Below are 14,087 nucleotides of genomic sequence, written 5' to 3'. Positions count from 1 at the left end.
CACCCAAATGAGAAATCTGATGATATCGGAGTTGGATGTTCCTGGTACAGATCATGCGTCATTTCTCTCCAGTTGCTTTCAAGTTCCTTTGTCTTTAGTTTTCAAACATTTCATTATGACACGGCTTGCAATAAAATTACTGGGGGGGGGGGGCAGTTCACATTTGGGAGTCACTCAGCTCCTCCAACTTGTACGATTACGTTTTTTGCAAAATTTGGGGAAGTTTTCAGCCATTATTTTTTTCAAATAATCTTTTAAATTCTCTCCCTCCCTCCCTCCCTTCTGTTTCTCTCTTTCTCTCTCCCTCTCTCCCCTTCTTCCTCCCTCCCTCCTCACACTCAGATGTGAATTTCGGATCTTTTATTATCCCTTAGGTCACGAAGGCTCTATTCATTTTGTGTCCATCTATTTTCTCTATGTTGTTCAAACTGGATAAATTCTATTGTTCTATCCTCCAGTTCAGATTCTCTCCTCTGCCATCTCCACTCTGTTACTGAGCCCATTCAGCAAGTTTTGAATTTCCATTAACAGTTTTTTCAGTTCCATAATTTCCATTTCTTTCTTTTTTATAACTTCTACAGGCCTACCTTGGAGATGCTGCAGGTTTGGCTCCAGACTGCAACAGAGCTAATATCATAATAAAGTGAGTCGAATGAATTTTCCCGTTTCCTAGTGCATATAAATGTTTACAATGTACTGTAGTCTATTGTGTGTGCAAAGGTATTACGTCTAAGAAAATGTACATACCTTAAAAAACTTTATTGCTAGAAGCACTTGGGTGACCCAGCTGGTTAAGCATCTGACTCTTGATTTCAGCTCAGGTCATGATTTCCCAAGTCATGAGTTCGAGCCCCACATTGGGCTCTGTGATGACAGGACAGAGCCTGCTTGAGATTGTCTCTCTCCCTCTCTCTCTGTCCATTCCCCACTCGTGCTCTTTCTCTAAATAAATAAACTTTAAAAATACTTAAAAATACTTTATTGCTAAAAAATGCTAACCATTATCTGAGTTTTCATCAAGTCACAATCTTTTTGCTGGTGGGGGTCTTGGCTTTGATATTGATGGCTGCAGATTGATCAGGGTGGCAATTTCTTAAAATAAATGAAGTCTGCTGCATTCAACTGACTCTTCTTTCCACAAATGATTTCTCTGTAGCATGTGATGCTGTGTGACAGCATTTTAAAAAATTTTTAATGTTTATTTATTTTGGGGGAGAGGGGGAGAGAGAGAGAGAGAGAGAGAGAGAGAGAGAGAGAGAGAGAGAGAGAGAAATAAGCAGGCTCCATGCTTTCAGCACAGAGCCTGATGTGGGGGCTCAGACTCACAAACCGTGAAATCATGACATGAGCAGAAATCAAGAATTGGACACATAACCAATTGAGCCACCCAGGCACCCCTGTGTGATAGCATTTTACCCACAGAACTCCTTTCAAACTTGGAGTCAACCCTCTCAAAATCTACTGTTGCTTTATCAAGTTTATGTAATGTTCTAAATCCTTTATTGTCATTTCAACAGTCTTCACAATATCCTCACCAGGAGTAGATTCCACCTCAAGGAACCACTTTCTTTGCTCAGTCCTAGGAAGCAACTCCTCATCTGTTGAAGTTTTATCATGAGATCACAGCAATTGAGTCACATCTTCAGGCTCCACTTCTAATTTTATTTCTCTTGCTATTTCTACCACGTGTAGTTACTTTCTCCACTGAAGTCTTTTTTTAATTTTTAAAAGATATTTATTTTTGAGAGAGAGACAGAGCACAAGCAGGGTAGGGGCAGAGAGAGAGGGAGACGCAGAATCTGAAGCAGGCCCCAGGCTTTGAGCCATCAGCAGACAGCCTGATGCAGAACTCAAACTCATGAACCAGGAGATCATGACCTGAGCCGAAGTTGGATGCTTAACAGACTGAACCACCCAGGCTCCCTCCACTGAAATCTTGAATCCCTCAGAGTCATCTACGTGGGTTGGAATCAACTTCTTCCAAATTCTGGTTAATGTTGGTATTTTGACCTCTTCCTATGAGTCATAAATGCTCTTAAGGGCATCGAGAATGGTGAATCCTTTCCAGAAGGTTTTCAATTTTCTTTGCCCAAATCCAACAGAAAAATCACTATCTATGGCAGCTGTAGCCTTACAAAATGTAGTTCTTAAATAATGAGACTTGAAAAGTCAAAAGTACTCCTTGCTCCATAGGCTACAGAATGGATGTTGTGTTAGCAGACAAGAAAACATCAATCTTGTCGCACATCTCCATTAGAGCTCTTGGGTGATCAGGTGCATTGTCAATGAGCAGTAACCTCTGAATCTTTTTTTTTTTTTTTTTCCTGAGCAATCTGTCTCAAAACTGGGCTTACGATGTTCGATAAACCATGCTGTACATATATGTGCTTTGCTGTTCCATTTACACAGCAGTGTCGGTTTAACATAATTTTTAAGGACCCTAAGATTTTCAGAATAGTAAATGACCACTGGCTTCAACATCAAGTCACCATCTGCATTAGTCCCAGTGAAAGAGTCCTTCAAAGGACTTGTCCTTTGAAGCTTTGAAGCTAGGCACTGACTTCTCCTCTCTGGCTGTGGAAATCCTAGGTGTCATCTTCTTCCAAAAGAAGACTGTTTCACCTACATTGAAAATCTGTTGTTTACTGTAAGCACCTTCAATAATTATCTTAGCTAGATCTTCTGGAAAACCAGCTGAAGCTTCTACATCAGCACTCCCTTGAACTTTTATGTTATAGAGATGGCTTCCTTCCTTAAATCTCAGGAACCAACCTCTACTACTTTCAGACTTTTCTTCCACAGCTTCCTCACCTCTCTCAGCCTTCACAGAATTAAGGAGAGTTAGGGCCCTGCTCTGGATTAGGCTTTGGCTGAAGGGACTATTGCGGCTGGTTTGATCTTCTATCCATACCACGAAAACTTCCTCCGTATCACAGCAGTAAGGCTGTTTCACTTTCTTATCATTCACGTATTCACTGAAGTAGCACTTTGAATTTCCTTCAAGAACTTTTCCTTTGCATTCACAGCTTGAATGGATGATGCAAGAGGCCTAGCTTTTGGCCCATCTCAGCTTTCGATATGCTTTCCTCGCTAAGCTTCATCACTTCTAGCTTTTGACTTAAAGTGAGAGATGTGTGGCACTTTCACTTGAACACTTAGAGGGCACTGCACGGTTATTAACTGACCTAATTTCAGTATTGTTGCATCTCAGGGAATAAGGAGGCCCAGGAGGAGAGAGATGGGGGAATGGACAGTCGGTGGAGCAGTCATGACACACACATTTACCAATTAAGCTCACCACCTTGCATGAGCATGATTCATGGCACCCCAGAACAATTACAATAGTAACACCAAAGATCACTGATCACAGATTACCATAAAAGGTATAATAATGAAAAAGTTTGAAATATTTTCACAATTACCAAAATGTGTTCGAAAAACATGAAGTGAACAAATGCTGTTGTTAAAATGGCAAAAATAAACTTGCCGATGCAGGATTGCTAAAAACCTTCAGTTTGTAAAAAACACAGTATCTGCGAGGTGCAATAAAGTAAAACACAATAAAAGGAGGTGTGTCTGTACTTTTGTTGTTGTTGTTGAGATTTTCTATTTTGTATTTGTAATTGCTTGTTAGAACATTTGTATGATGGCTGCTTTAAAATTTCTTCCCAGATAACTCCAAATCTGATGCAATTTGGTGTGAAGGATTGATTGTCTTTTCTCACTCAAGTTGTGATTTTCCTGGTTCTTGGTATAACAAGTGATTTTTTTATTTTATCATCAACATTTTGGCTATTATCCTAGAAGACTGAGTCCTATTTAAATCTTTTGTATTAAAAGGCAGGCTCTTTGCTTCGATAAAGCACACAGGTCCTGGTCTACTTCTTCAGGCTGTGGTTCTAATGACAATTAGTTTTCAGGGCACTCATAGTACTATTTCACACTGCATGACTTTTTTTCCGGTGCCACATGGGTTTCCACGGGACCCTGCTGGTACCTCTGTTGGTGAGGATATGGGAGGAGGGAAGGAGGAATTTCCTCAGACTGAGCCACCTGGTACCTCCAGGTGGGGGAGGAGAGTCTCTAGGCCACAGAAACAAAGAGCACTTTCTGGGCTAGGCACATGCTGTGACAGTACCCCTTTTGCCAGACCCCCTGGCCACTCAGTCTCTCACTGGGTAAGGAGAATCTCATGCATGGACCTCTTACTGTCAGTGGAGTTCTTGGTCACTTTTCCCTTGCTAGAGCAACCAGACTCACTTGGTATAGTTCGAGGGCTCTCATTTAATCTCAGGGAAGGAACGAGCCTACCTGCATCACATTCTGTTGCTGGGCTGGGGAGTCAGGACCTGCGTCACCTTTTGCTGTTAGGCAGGGGTTTTAGGAAACTTGATCACTATCGTTTTCCTCCATTAGTAGGGTCCCTAACTAGTCTACCCTCCTCTTTCCATTTTTCAGAGTTCTCCTTTGGTTGCCCATTGTTATTTCTGGACTTTATAGGGGCGCCTGGGTGGCTCAGTCGGTTGAGCAGCCAACTTCGGCTCAGGTCACGATCTGGCGGTCCGTCAGTTTGAGCCCCGCGTCGGGCTCTGTGCTGACAGCTCAGAGCCTGGAGCCTGCTTCGGATTCTGTGTCTCCCTCTCTCTCTGCTCCTCCCCTGTTCATGCTCTGTCTCTCTCTGTCTCAAAAAATAAATAAACGTTAAAAAAATATATTTCTGGAGTTTATAGTTATACTCAGTGGAGAGGAGAGGGGAGAATTAACCCTGAAGATACACACAGAGCACATAGAGTGATGTGCAGTACACACAGGTAAAGTACAATAAATATTACTATTAATATGGAAAAGCGAGGAGATAAAAATACAAATAGAGTGGCATCAGAGTTCAAAGAAGATACATAAAATTTTAATCTGAATGGTTAACAGAAACTTTATGGAAGGGGTAGCATTTGAGCTGAGATGTTAATTTGGTAGGATTTTATTTATAAAGATTAGGGGAAAATATTTTACGACAAAACTAAAAATGTATTTGGGGGAGTTCATTCTTTCACTTCAAGAAAGAGCACAAAGGTACAAAAGTGGTAAAATGGCAAAGTACAAGGAACATGAAATTTAAGTACAGGCTTCATTTTTTTTTTTTTTTAAGAGCACTAGAACATAAGGTTGGAGGCATGTGGGGACCAAATTTTTGAGAACACCAGATTCCAGGCTCACAGATCTGAGCAGCAGAGAATCATGGATTTTGAGCAGGTTAAAGAGGAAGAACAAAGTGGGGAAAGAGAAAAGGAAGTAACAGAGGGCCCTGGAATGTTAGAGAGGATGAAAAGACAGTTAACAACTGACAGAAATATGGGAAAACAGCATCCTAGGCCAGGAGACCAGCAAGTGTGAAGATCCGAAAGCACAGGCTGCCTAGCTTCTTTGAAGAATAACAAGAAGGCCAGAGTAACTGGTGCAGAGTGAATAAAGGAGAAATTAGTACAACATGAGGGCAGAGAAGTAAAAGGCAGTAAAATAAGGGATCATGTTGTATAAGGTCATTTAAGTCCATGATAAGGACTTGAACTTTTTTCTGGGTAAGAAGAATATAGTAAGCAAGAGTGACAATTTTTTTTTTAACATTTATTTATTATTGAGAGAGAGACAGACAGACAGACAGACAGGGCATGAGCAGGGGAGGGGCAGAGAGAGAGGGAGACACAGAATCCGAAGCAGGCTCCAGGCTCTGAGCTGTCAGCACAGAGCCCGACGCCTGGCTCGGAACTCACAAACTGTGAGATCATGACCTGAGCTGAAGTCGGTCGCTCAACCAACTGAGCCACCCAGGCACCCCAAGAGTGACAAATTTTTAAAGCTGAACTTAAATTCCTATTTCCCATTGGCTTATATATGGCAAACTCTTGTTTTTGCCCAGAGAGCTAAGAATAGATTATGCATTCTAAAGGGTTATTGAAGAGGAGGAGGGGGAGGTAGGCAGACTTGGTGGCTTTATTTCACCTGCAAATGCAAATTACATTTTTATTCCCCAAAATCCAGAAAATATTTCATTCTTATGGGCTGTTGTGGATATTCTATTCACATTTTAAAAATAAAACACACTCAAAGGAATATTCATTTTTTAAAAATTGGTATAGAGACAACTAACTAAATAAATCTAATGAATGGGTAATGTTTCTGTAAATACAAAGAACAGAGATTTGATATTTACTGATATTTATCGATTAGCATGAAAACCATCAGGTTTCAAAACAGTACATTAACCATAATATTATAATTTTTGTAGAATAGAATAGATTTTAATACAATGGAAAAATGGGAAAAGATCTGTAAAGATATACATCAAAAGTTAACATAATTAACATAGTTATTGTTTGATGTTTAGAAATGGTTTTTCTTCTTTCTCTTATATATGTATTTTCAATTCTGTTATGAATAGATATTACTTAAGTGACCAAAAAAGTTTAAAAGTACATATTGGGGCACCTGGGTGGCTCAGTCAGTTGTGTCTGACTTCAGCTCAGGTCACAATCTCACAGTTTGTGAATTCGAGCCCCGCATCAGGCTCTCTGTCAGCATGGAGCCTACTTAAGATCCTCTACCCCCCTCCCTCGCTCTCACATTCTCTCTCAAAAATAAATAAACATTAAAAAAATTTTTTAAAGAAAAAGAGTATATATTATAGGATTTTATTTGTATATATGAAGTTCATCAATAAGCAAAACTAACTACTCAAAGTCAAGATAGACATTATCTTTGGGGATATAGGAAATAATCCCTAATGGTGTATAAGTAAGACTTCTGGAATGCTGGTAAAGTTCTACTTCTGGATGTTGGTCCTAGTCACATGGGATGTTTAGTTGGTGAAACTTCATCAAGCTATGCACTTTTCTTTTACATATACATATATGTTTTTTAAGTACACTTCATGCCCAGCACAGAGTCCAGCTCGGGGCTTGAACTCACAACACAACCCTAGATCAACACCTGAGCTAAGATGAAGAGTAGGATGCTTGACTGACCAGGACACCTAGGTACCCCAGGCTGTGTACTTTCCTGTATGTATAATTCAATTAGAAGTTTATCAAAAACTCTAAGTAGAGTGTTTTCATTTCCCTAACAAAATGCCACTTGTTTTTGCTTTTTCTCATATATGGCCTTAAATCTTTTTTTTTTTTCCCTGCTGTGAATCAGTTGCCCACAATAAGAAAAAAAAACTCATCCTTAATATGGAATTAGTAGTTTATTCTGAGCCCAGATTATATGAGTAACATTTAAAAAATAACTCTTGGGGTGCCTGGGTGGCTCAGTCAGTTGAGTGTCTGACTTTGGCTCCGGTCATGATCTCACGGTTCACAAGTTTGAGTCCCACGTCAGGCTCTGTGCTGACAGCTCAGAGCCTGGAGTCTGCTTCGAATTCTGTGGCTCCTTCTCTCTCTGCCCTCCCCTGCTCATGCTCTCTCTCTCAAAAATAAACAAACATTGGGGCGCCTGGGTGGCTCAGTCGGTTAAGCGTCCGACTTCGGCTCAGGTCACGATCTCGCAGTATGTGAGTTCGAGCCCCGCGTCGGGCTCTGTGCTGACTGCTCAGAACCTGGAGCCTGTTTCAGATTCTGTGTCTCCCTCTCTCTCTGACCCTCCCCCGTTCGTGCTCAGTCTCTCTCTGTCTCAAAAATAAATAAACGTTAAAAAAACAAATTAAAAAAAAATAAATAAACAAACATTAAAAATTTTAAAAACTTATATAAGTATGGTTTCTTCTTCTTCCTTACAATTAAAATGTATTTTAAAAAAAACAAACAACTAATACCTAAATGAAAGTTCCATTCATTTTAGTTCAGTTAAAGAAAATCTTATGAAAAAAATTTTTTAAATGTCAAAAGTTCCATTACAGGGGTGCCTGGGTGACTCAGTCAGTTAAGCATCCCATTTCAGTTCCGGTCATGATTTCACAGTTCATGAGTTCAAGCCCCACGTCATGCTCTATGTTGACAGCTCAGAGCCCGGAGCCTGCTTCAGATTCTGTGTCTCCCTCTCTCTCTGCCCCTGCCCTGCTCACGCTCTGTCTCTCTCTCCTTCAAAAATAAAAAAAAATAAAAATAAAAAGTTTCGTTAAAGTACACCTAAAACTTTAACATTATGTGTCAACTATACTTCCAACTAAAAAAAGTTTCAGGGGCACCTGGGTGGCTCAGTTGGTTGAGAGTCCGACTTTGGCTTAGGTCATGATCTCGCTGTTCCTGAGTTTGAGCCCCGCATCGGGCTCTGTGCTGGCAGCTTAGAGTCTGGAGCCTGCTTCAGATTCTGTGTCTCCCTCTCTCTCTCTGTCCCTCCCCTGCTCATGCTCTGTATCTCTCTCTTCTCAAAAATAAATAAACATTATTTAAAAAGTTTCATTACAGATATTAGTTATTAGTGATATTATTTAAATTTACCTGATAATGAGGTTTATACCATTGCTTTAAGTCCCAGTCCCAAAGAATCATCTGGAAAAAAAAAAAAAAAATTTAGTTACAAACCAGAATCCAACAAACATATGTAAAGACAAAATGGATCTTTAATTACAGATACCTAAAATAGCTTACAGCTTGGAAGGGGAATTGGGAAGGTAATAGTAAAAATTATCTCTAGACAGAATATTCCATAAATTATGTACTCTGTGATTGAGAAATCAAAAGAATAGTCAGAATAAAGTCACTATAATAAGCCATATTAAATAGCAAAATATCTATTACCACAAAAAGGAAAATACAAATCAAAATAACACCTATTTACTAAAAAATACAAGAAAAATGACAAATCAACAGCAACTCTCCCTGTCCCCACCGTCTTCAAAGGATCATCACTCACATCCTAAACCAGTGTCAATGGGTGGTGCTATTTCCTTACTAATAAGGCACCTGTCAAAATCCATTTTAAAAGCTTATCCTTGGGGTTAGATTAAGTACAAATCATACCTGATTATAAAAAGCAACACTCAACCCTTTTGATATGCAGATAATTACGATGGTTTTCCTGTCTCTTTAAAGGCTATCAGTGATAACTTCTTAGTCCCAGACTAATCTTTTTCCTGTCCTTTTAATTCCCAGCAGACTTTTCTGGCTGCTTCCCCTTCCAATAGTCCCTATGCTCCAGGAGAAAAAAATTAGCTTTCATTTAGCAAGCTATAACTGCTATCTATAGTTAATCCTAAATTTCTTTTAAGATTATTTAGTTAACAAATAGGTCTCCTCCTTTTGCCTAAATAGATTATAATTGCAATTTTCTACACAGTTTTGAACCCTAGTCTTGAATTTAAACCTAACTTGTAATACAATCACCTGATTTCCATATACTGAACTATTGTTTTTTTCAAGCCCCCAGTAGGGGGCCTCCAACTCACAACCCAGAGATCAAGAGTTACACACTCTACCAACTGAGCCCGCCAGATGCCCCTATACTGAACTATTTGTATTGTTTTTTGTCATTAGGTCTTCTGTCTCCAGGTTGCAAAAGATCTTGAAAGTATTATCCACTCTATCATTGGTCCAATATTTTATCAGGAGTTGGCAGGTTTTCTTCTGTAAAGGGATAGATAGTAAATGTTTTAGGCTTTGCAAGCCACCTAAGGTCACTATGACATAATCTTTTTTTGTTTTACAACCCTTTAAAAATGCAAAAACATTCTTAGCTCAAGAGCCACACAAAAACAGGCTCCCTGGCTGTCCGATTTCATAGATGGGCTATAGCTTGCTGAACCTTATTGTATATAATATTCTCCCCTCCTTAATCACTCAAAACATTGTCAGCTGTCATTATCTCCATGTCCTCATCAACATCCTTGCAGAAGGTCATCTCTTTGCCAGTGAAAAGAAACCTGTTCCTTCCCAAAGAAAATGCAGACATACTATGACCACTTATAAAATTCATGGGCCAGTACCACAAAATGGCTATAGTAGAACTATATGCAAAACACATCATGAATATTAGTAGGTTCACTAAATTTATGCAGTACTTTATATGGCTCTAAGTGTAATCCTGATATAATTATTTCAGGTTGTGATTTGACCAGGATACATTCCAGGTTCTACAGACATTTAATTAATGCAGTTTAAGATGTTAATAACTTTCTAACACTCACATTAAGAATAGCATAACTTAAATCCCCGAGTTTCTTTTATACTTGGTACTGCTAGGCTCCATTTTGTCCATGCTATTCTTATACAATAAAAACCTGCAATACTTTACTTCCGTCCTTAATTTAGCCTGTCAACGTTTTCTTTTGCGATTGAGGAGGTCAACTAGCCTATTCACCATTCCGCTCATTGTTTGTAAATCTGATGTTTTCTTAAGTACACCAATAAAAGTACAGAATAGATAGGTGTGAGGCCAGAGCCACAGGATGGGTCATCCAAAATAACCCAGGAGATACGCATCAATTCACTAATTTGCATTCTAAATCTACAAACTTGCCCAAATGTACTGTCATCCAATCCATATGTATACATTTCTTCTACAAGCATGCCATCCAACAGTGCCTATTCCACATGCCAATTCCTCATATTCCCAATTCATCAGTCTAGGTAGAAGCTGATCTCTTGCTAAATCAAGCACATTTGCAGGAGGACAGCTTCTTAACAGTGAGTCTTCCTTGCACCTCACTTCATTCACCTGGATAATTAAATAAATACTATCTTTTTCAAGGTTTGTACTCTAATGCCGGAACCGTATTTGTATTCGTGTCACGCATTCTTACTGGTTGTCCTGTCCCTCCCAAGCTGGTGAAAATTTGTTCCCGGGAAACAAAAAACATCTTAAAACTAATAAAATGGGTATAGCCCTCCAAACGCCACAGTATATAAACAGGCCGTCAATCTACTGTACTGAAATTTCATAGAGGGGAAGGGATGACTGGAGGAAAAACAGTGTTTAAAACAGCTCCTTAGGGGAGTGATAATGAAAATAAGGTTGCGAAATACTGAAATAAAGTAGTCTAGCTTCTTGCTTACAAAAGCAACATTAGGTTACATTCTGAGAGACCGTTCCAGGCTGCCTACTCAGAAGCCGGTGCTAACATGAGAGGTGATGTATACTCTATTCTAACGGCTCTTGTAGGTTTTTGTCTGAAAACCTGCATGTTAAGAACTGAAAACAGATACCATGAAAGTCACAAACTTCTGGTAGACAGTCTTCTATTTAATTTGAACTAGCATATTAGTGATTTTGAAAAAAAAAAACAAAATTTTTGCATGAGTAGTAGATGTATGATCCAGAAGTTCCTTAGGTATATATTAGAGCAGTCTTATTCCAAGTGTGGTCCACAGTAAAGAAATTAGGATACATGTTTAATAATTTTTATAGCAATTAAACATTGCCAAAACATTTTTAGTGAATTTTACCAAAGCATCAATCCACCACAAATTCAGAGAAAAACCTTTCCAAAGCTTGAACTTTGCTATATGGTTTAATATAAATGCACATAGCTGCACTGTTTGGAGTAGCAAAAAAACTAGATACAACCCAAATGTCCATAACAAAAGGGAGAAATTTGTGTATATTCATACAATGCAATACAATGGTGACAATAAATGAAGTACAGCTCCATACTATATAAATAAATCCCAGAAACATACGATTGAATGAGGAAAACAAGTCACAGAAGGATACATACAGTAGTAATTTCACACATGTAAAATATACTGAAATATACTTTTTAAGAATATAAATACATGAGAAACTATAAAGAAATGCAGTATGGGGGAGCCTGGGTGGCTCAGTTAGTTAAATGTCTGACTTGGGCTTAGGTCATGATCTCGTGGTTCCTGAGTTCCAGCCCCGTATCGGACCCTCTGCTGTCAGCACAGAACCCGCTTCAGATCCTCTGTCTCCCTCTCTGTCTTCTCCTTCCCCACTTGCACTCTCTCTCAAAAATAGACAAACATTAAAAAAAAAAATCAGTATGGTGATTGTATCTAAGGGAAAAGAGAAGGAAATTAGATCTGGGAGTGGTGTACAAGGCACTTCAAACTTAATGGTAATGTTCAAAATTAATGGTAAAGGAGAATTGATGGTGTTTGTTATTCTTCATCTATACTTTATGCAAATTTTACAAGTTTTTGTTAAGCTTCAATTAAAAAATTAAGAATTTAGATAGGTAAAGAAATGAAGACGGTGACTAGCAAAAACTCTTGAGAAATCACGCTGGAAATGGCGAGAATGAAATGGAACAACAGTTGGAGAAGAATGTGGGGATAATATTTTGTTGTTGTTGTTAACCTGGTAGGCTCTAGAATTTGTCTATACTTGATAGGAATGATCCAGGACAGTAGGAGCACTAATAATACAGGATAAATTGAGACAGATTCAAAGTAATAATACCCTTAATGAAAACATTGCTCAATGTCTCTATAATATTAGGACTTAGATAAAATTTAGGAAATACTAGGAAATAGTAATGGAGTATTCACTATTATTTATCAGATTATGATTTGTGAATCACTAGTCATTTGTCAGTGGTCTGGAATATTTAGAGGGCAAAAGGAATCAATTTAGCTTATAAATACTTCAGAATTGTGAAATATAAGATTAATTCTGATTTCCACACAAATATCATCTTTTTTTAAGGTTATTTATTTTTGAAAGAAAGAGACAGAGACACAGCACAAGTGGGGGAGGGACAGAGAGAGAGGAAGACAGAGTATTAGAAGCAGGCTCCAGGCTCTGTGCTCTCAGCACAGAGCCCAACATGAGGCTCAAACTCACGAGCCACAAGATCACGACCTGAGCCAAAGTCAGAGGCTTAACCAACTGAACCACCCAGGTGCCCCTCATCATTTTCATCTTAATAACTATTATATTCTTCAAAGCTGGGCAGGTGCCCTAGGTCTGTGTTATTCTTTACAAGTCATCTTATCTAAAGTATTTTTAGGTCATTCAAATATTCTTTACATCTGTTAAATCTGCATTCCTTTCATTGTTGTTGCATTATATCTCCAATCAAAAAACTAAATGGTTCTAAGTTGGTTTCCTAAAGCTTATTAAGGTGTTGATAAAAACAAACATAAATAACTCAGAATAAATGCTAAGCCTAGAGCAAGAACAAGACTCCAATGCAAATGCAATACAAATCTCTGGGTGTGAGAATACCACACAAACCCATAAAAACAAAAATATTACTAGGGCATACAATAGTGAGTATCGAAAAGCTAATTTTGGGGGCTCAGTCGGTTGAGCATCTAACCCTTGATTTTGGCTCAGGTCATGATCTCACAGTTCCTGGAATCGAGCCTAGCTGACAGCATGGAGCTTGCCGGGGAATTCTCTCTCTCTCTCTCTCTCTCTCTCTCTCTCTCTCTCTCTCTGCCTCTCACCTGAGCACACATGTGCATGCACACATGCTCTCTCTCTCTCTCAAAATAAATAACCTTTAAAAAAATAAAAGCTAATTTTTTAAAATTATTTTTTTAATGGTTATTTATTTTGAGAGAGAGGGAGGGAGAGGGAGCACATGTGAGCAAGGGAGGGGCAGAGAGAGAAGGAGAGAGAGAGCATCTGAAGCAGGCTCTGTGCCAACAGCAGAGAGCCCCCCGATGCAGGGCTCAAACTCACAAACCATAAGATCATGATCTGAGTCAAAGTCAGACGCTTAACCGACTGAGATACCTAGGCACCCCAAAGCTTATATTTTTTAGACTTGTAATTCTTTCACTCTATATTCTTCTGCATGGTTTTCACTTTGAAACTTTATCAAATAATGATGATAGGAAGCCGTGGAAACTTTCATGCCCTATACAAACAAAACATAAAAATGTTTTCAGTAGACCAACAGAATTTTTCTAGAACAAGCACATAATGCTTTCTTACATGAAACTGAAGATTTTTGTTCCTAAAACAGAAGAGACAAAAACTATAGAGGCACCATTCAGATTCTGTGCTCCTCACTGCAAAAGCATATTAAAAAAAGACAAACTATTGCCAAGAGATTTGTAAAGCCAGCCACACAGATGATAAACATTATGCTGGAAGAGTGAACAGAGTAATTAATTTCCAACATATACTTGCCATAGGACACCTTGGGACATCACAGAATTGAAAAGGCATATAATGTAAAA

General features: G+C 38.8%; 1 protein-coding gene across 1 annotated transcript in view; it reads right to left on the bottom strand.

The window, feature by feature from the left end:
* The window catches only part of PDE3B (phosphodiesterase 3B), a 165,385-nt gene that overhangs the window by 60,401 nt on the left and 90,897 nt on the right, over positions 1 to 14,087 (bottom strand). Inside the window, exon 2 of the mRNA XM_007083305.2 lies at positions 8,433 to 8,483. Within this exon, the coding sequence (XP_007083367.2) occupies positions 8,433 to 8,483 (51 nt within the window). The remainder of the gene's footprint in view (positions 1 to 8,432; positions 8,484 to 14,087) is intronic.

This window comes from Panthera tigris, chromosome D1, assembly GCF_018350195.1.
Source record: "Panthera tigris isolate Pti1 chromosome D1, P.tigris_Pti1_mat1.1, whole genome shotgun sequence".
Classification (NCBI taxonomy): Eukaryota; Metazoa; Chordata; class Mammalia; order Carnivora; family Felidae; genus Panthera; species Panthera tigris.
The sequence above is the reverse complement of the archived record's forward strand: the minus strand, read 5'-3'. Positions and strand labels throughout refer to the sequence as shown.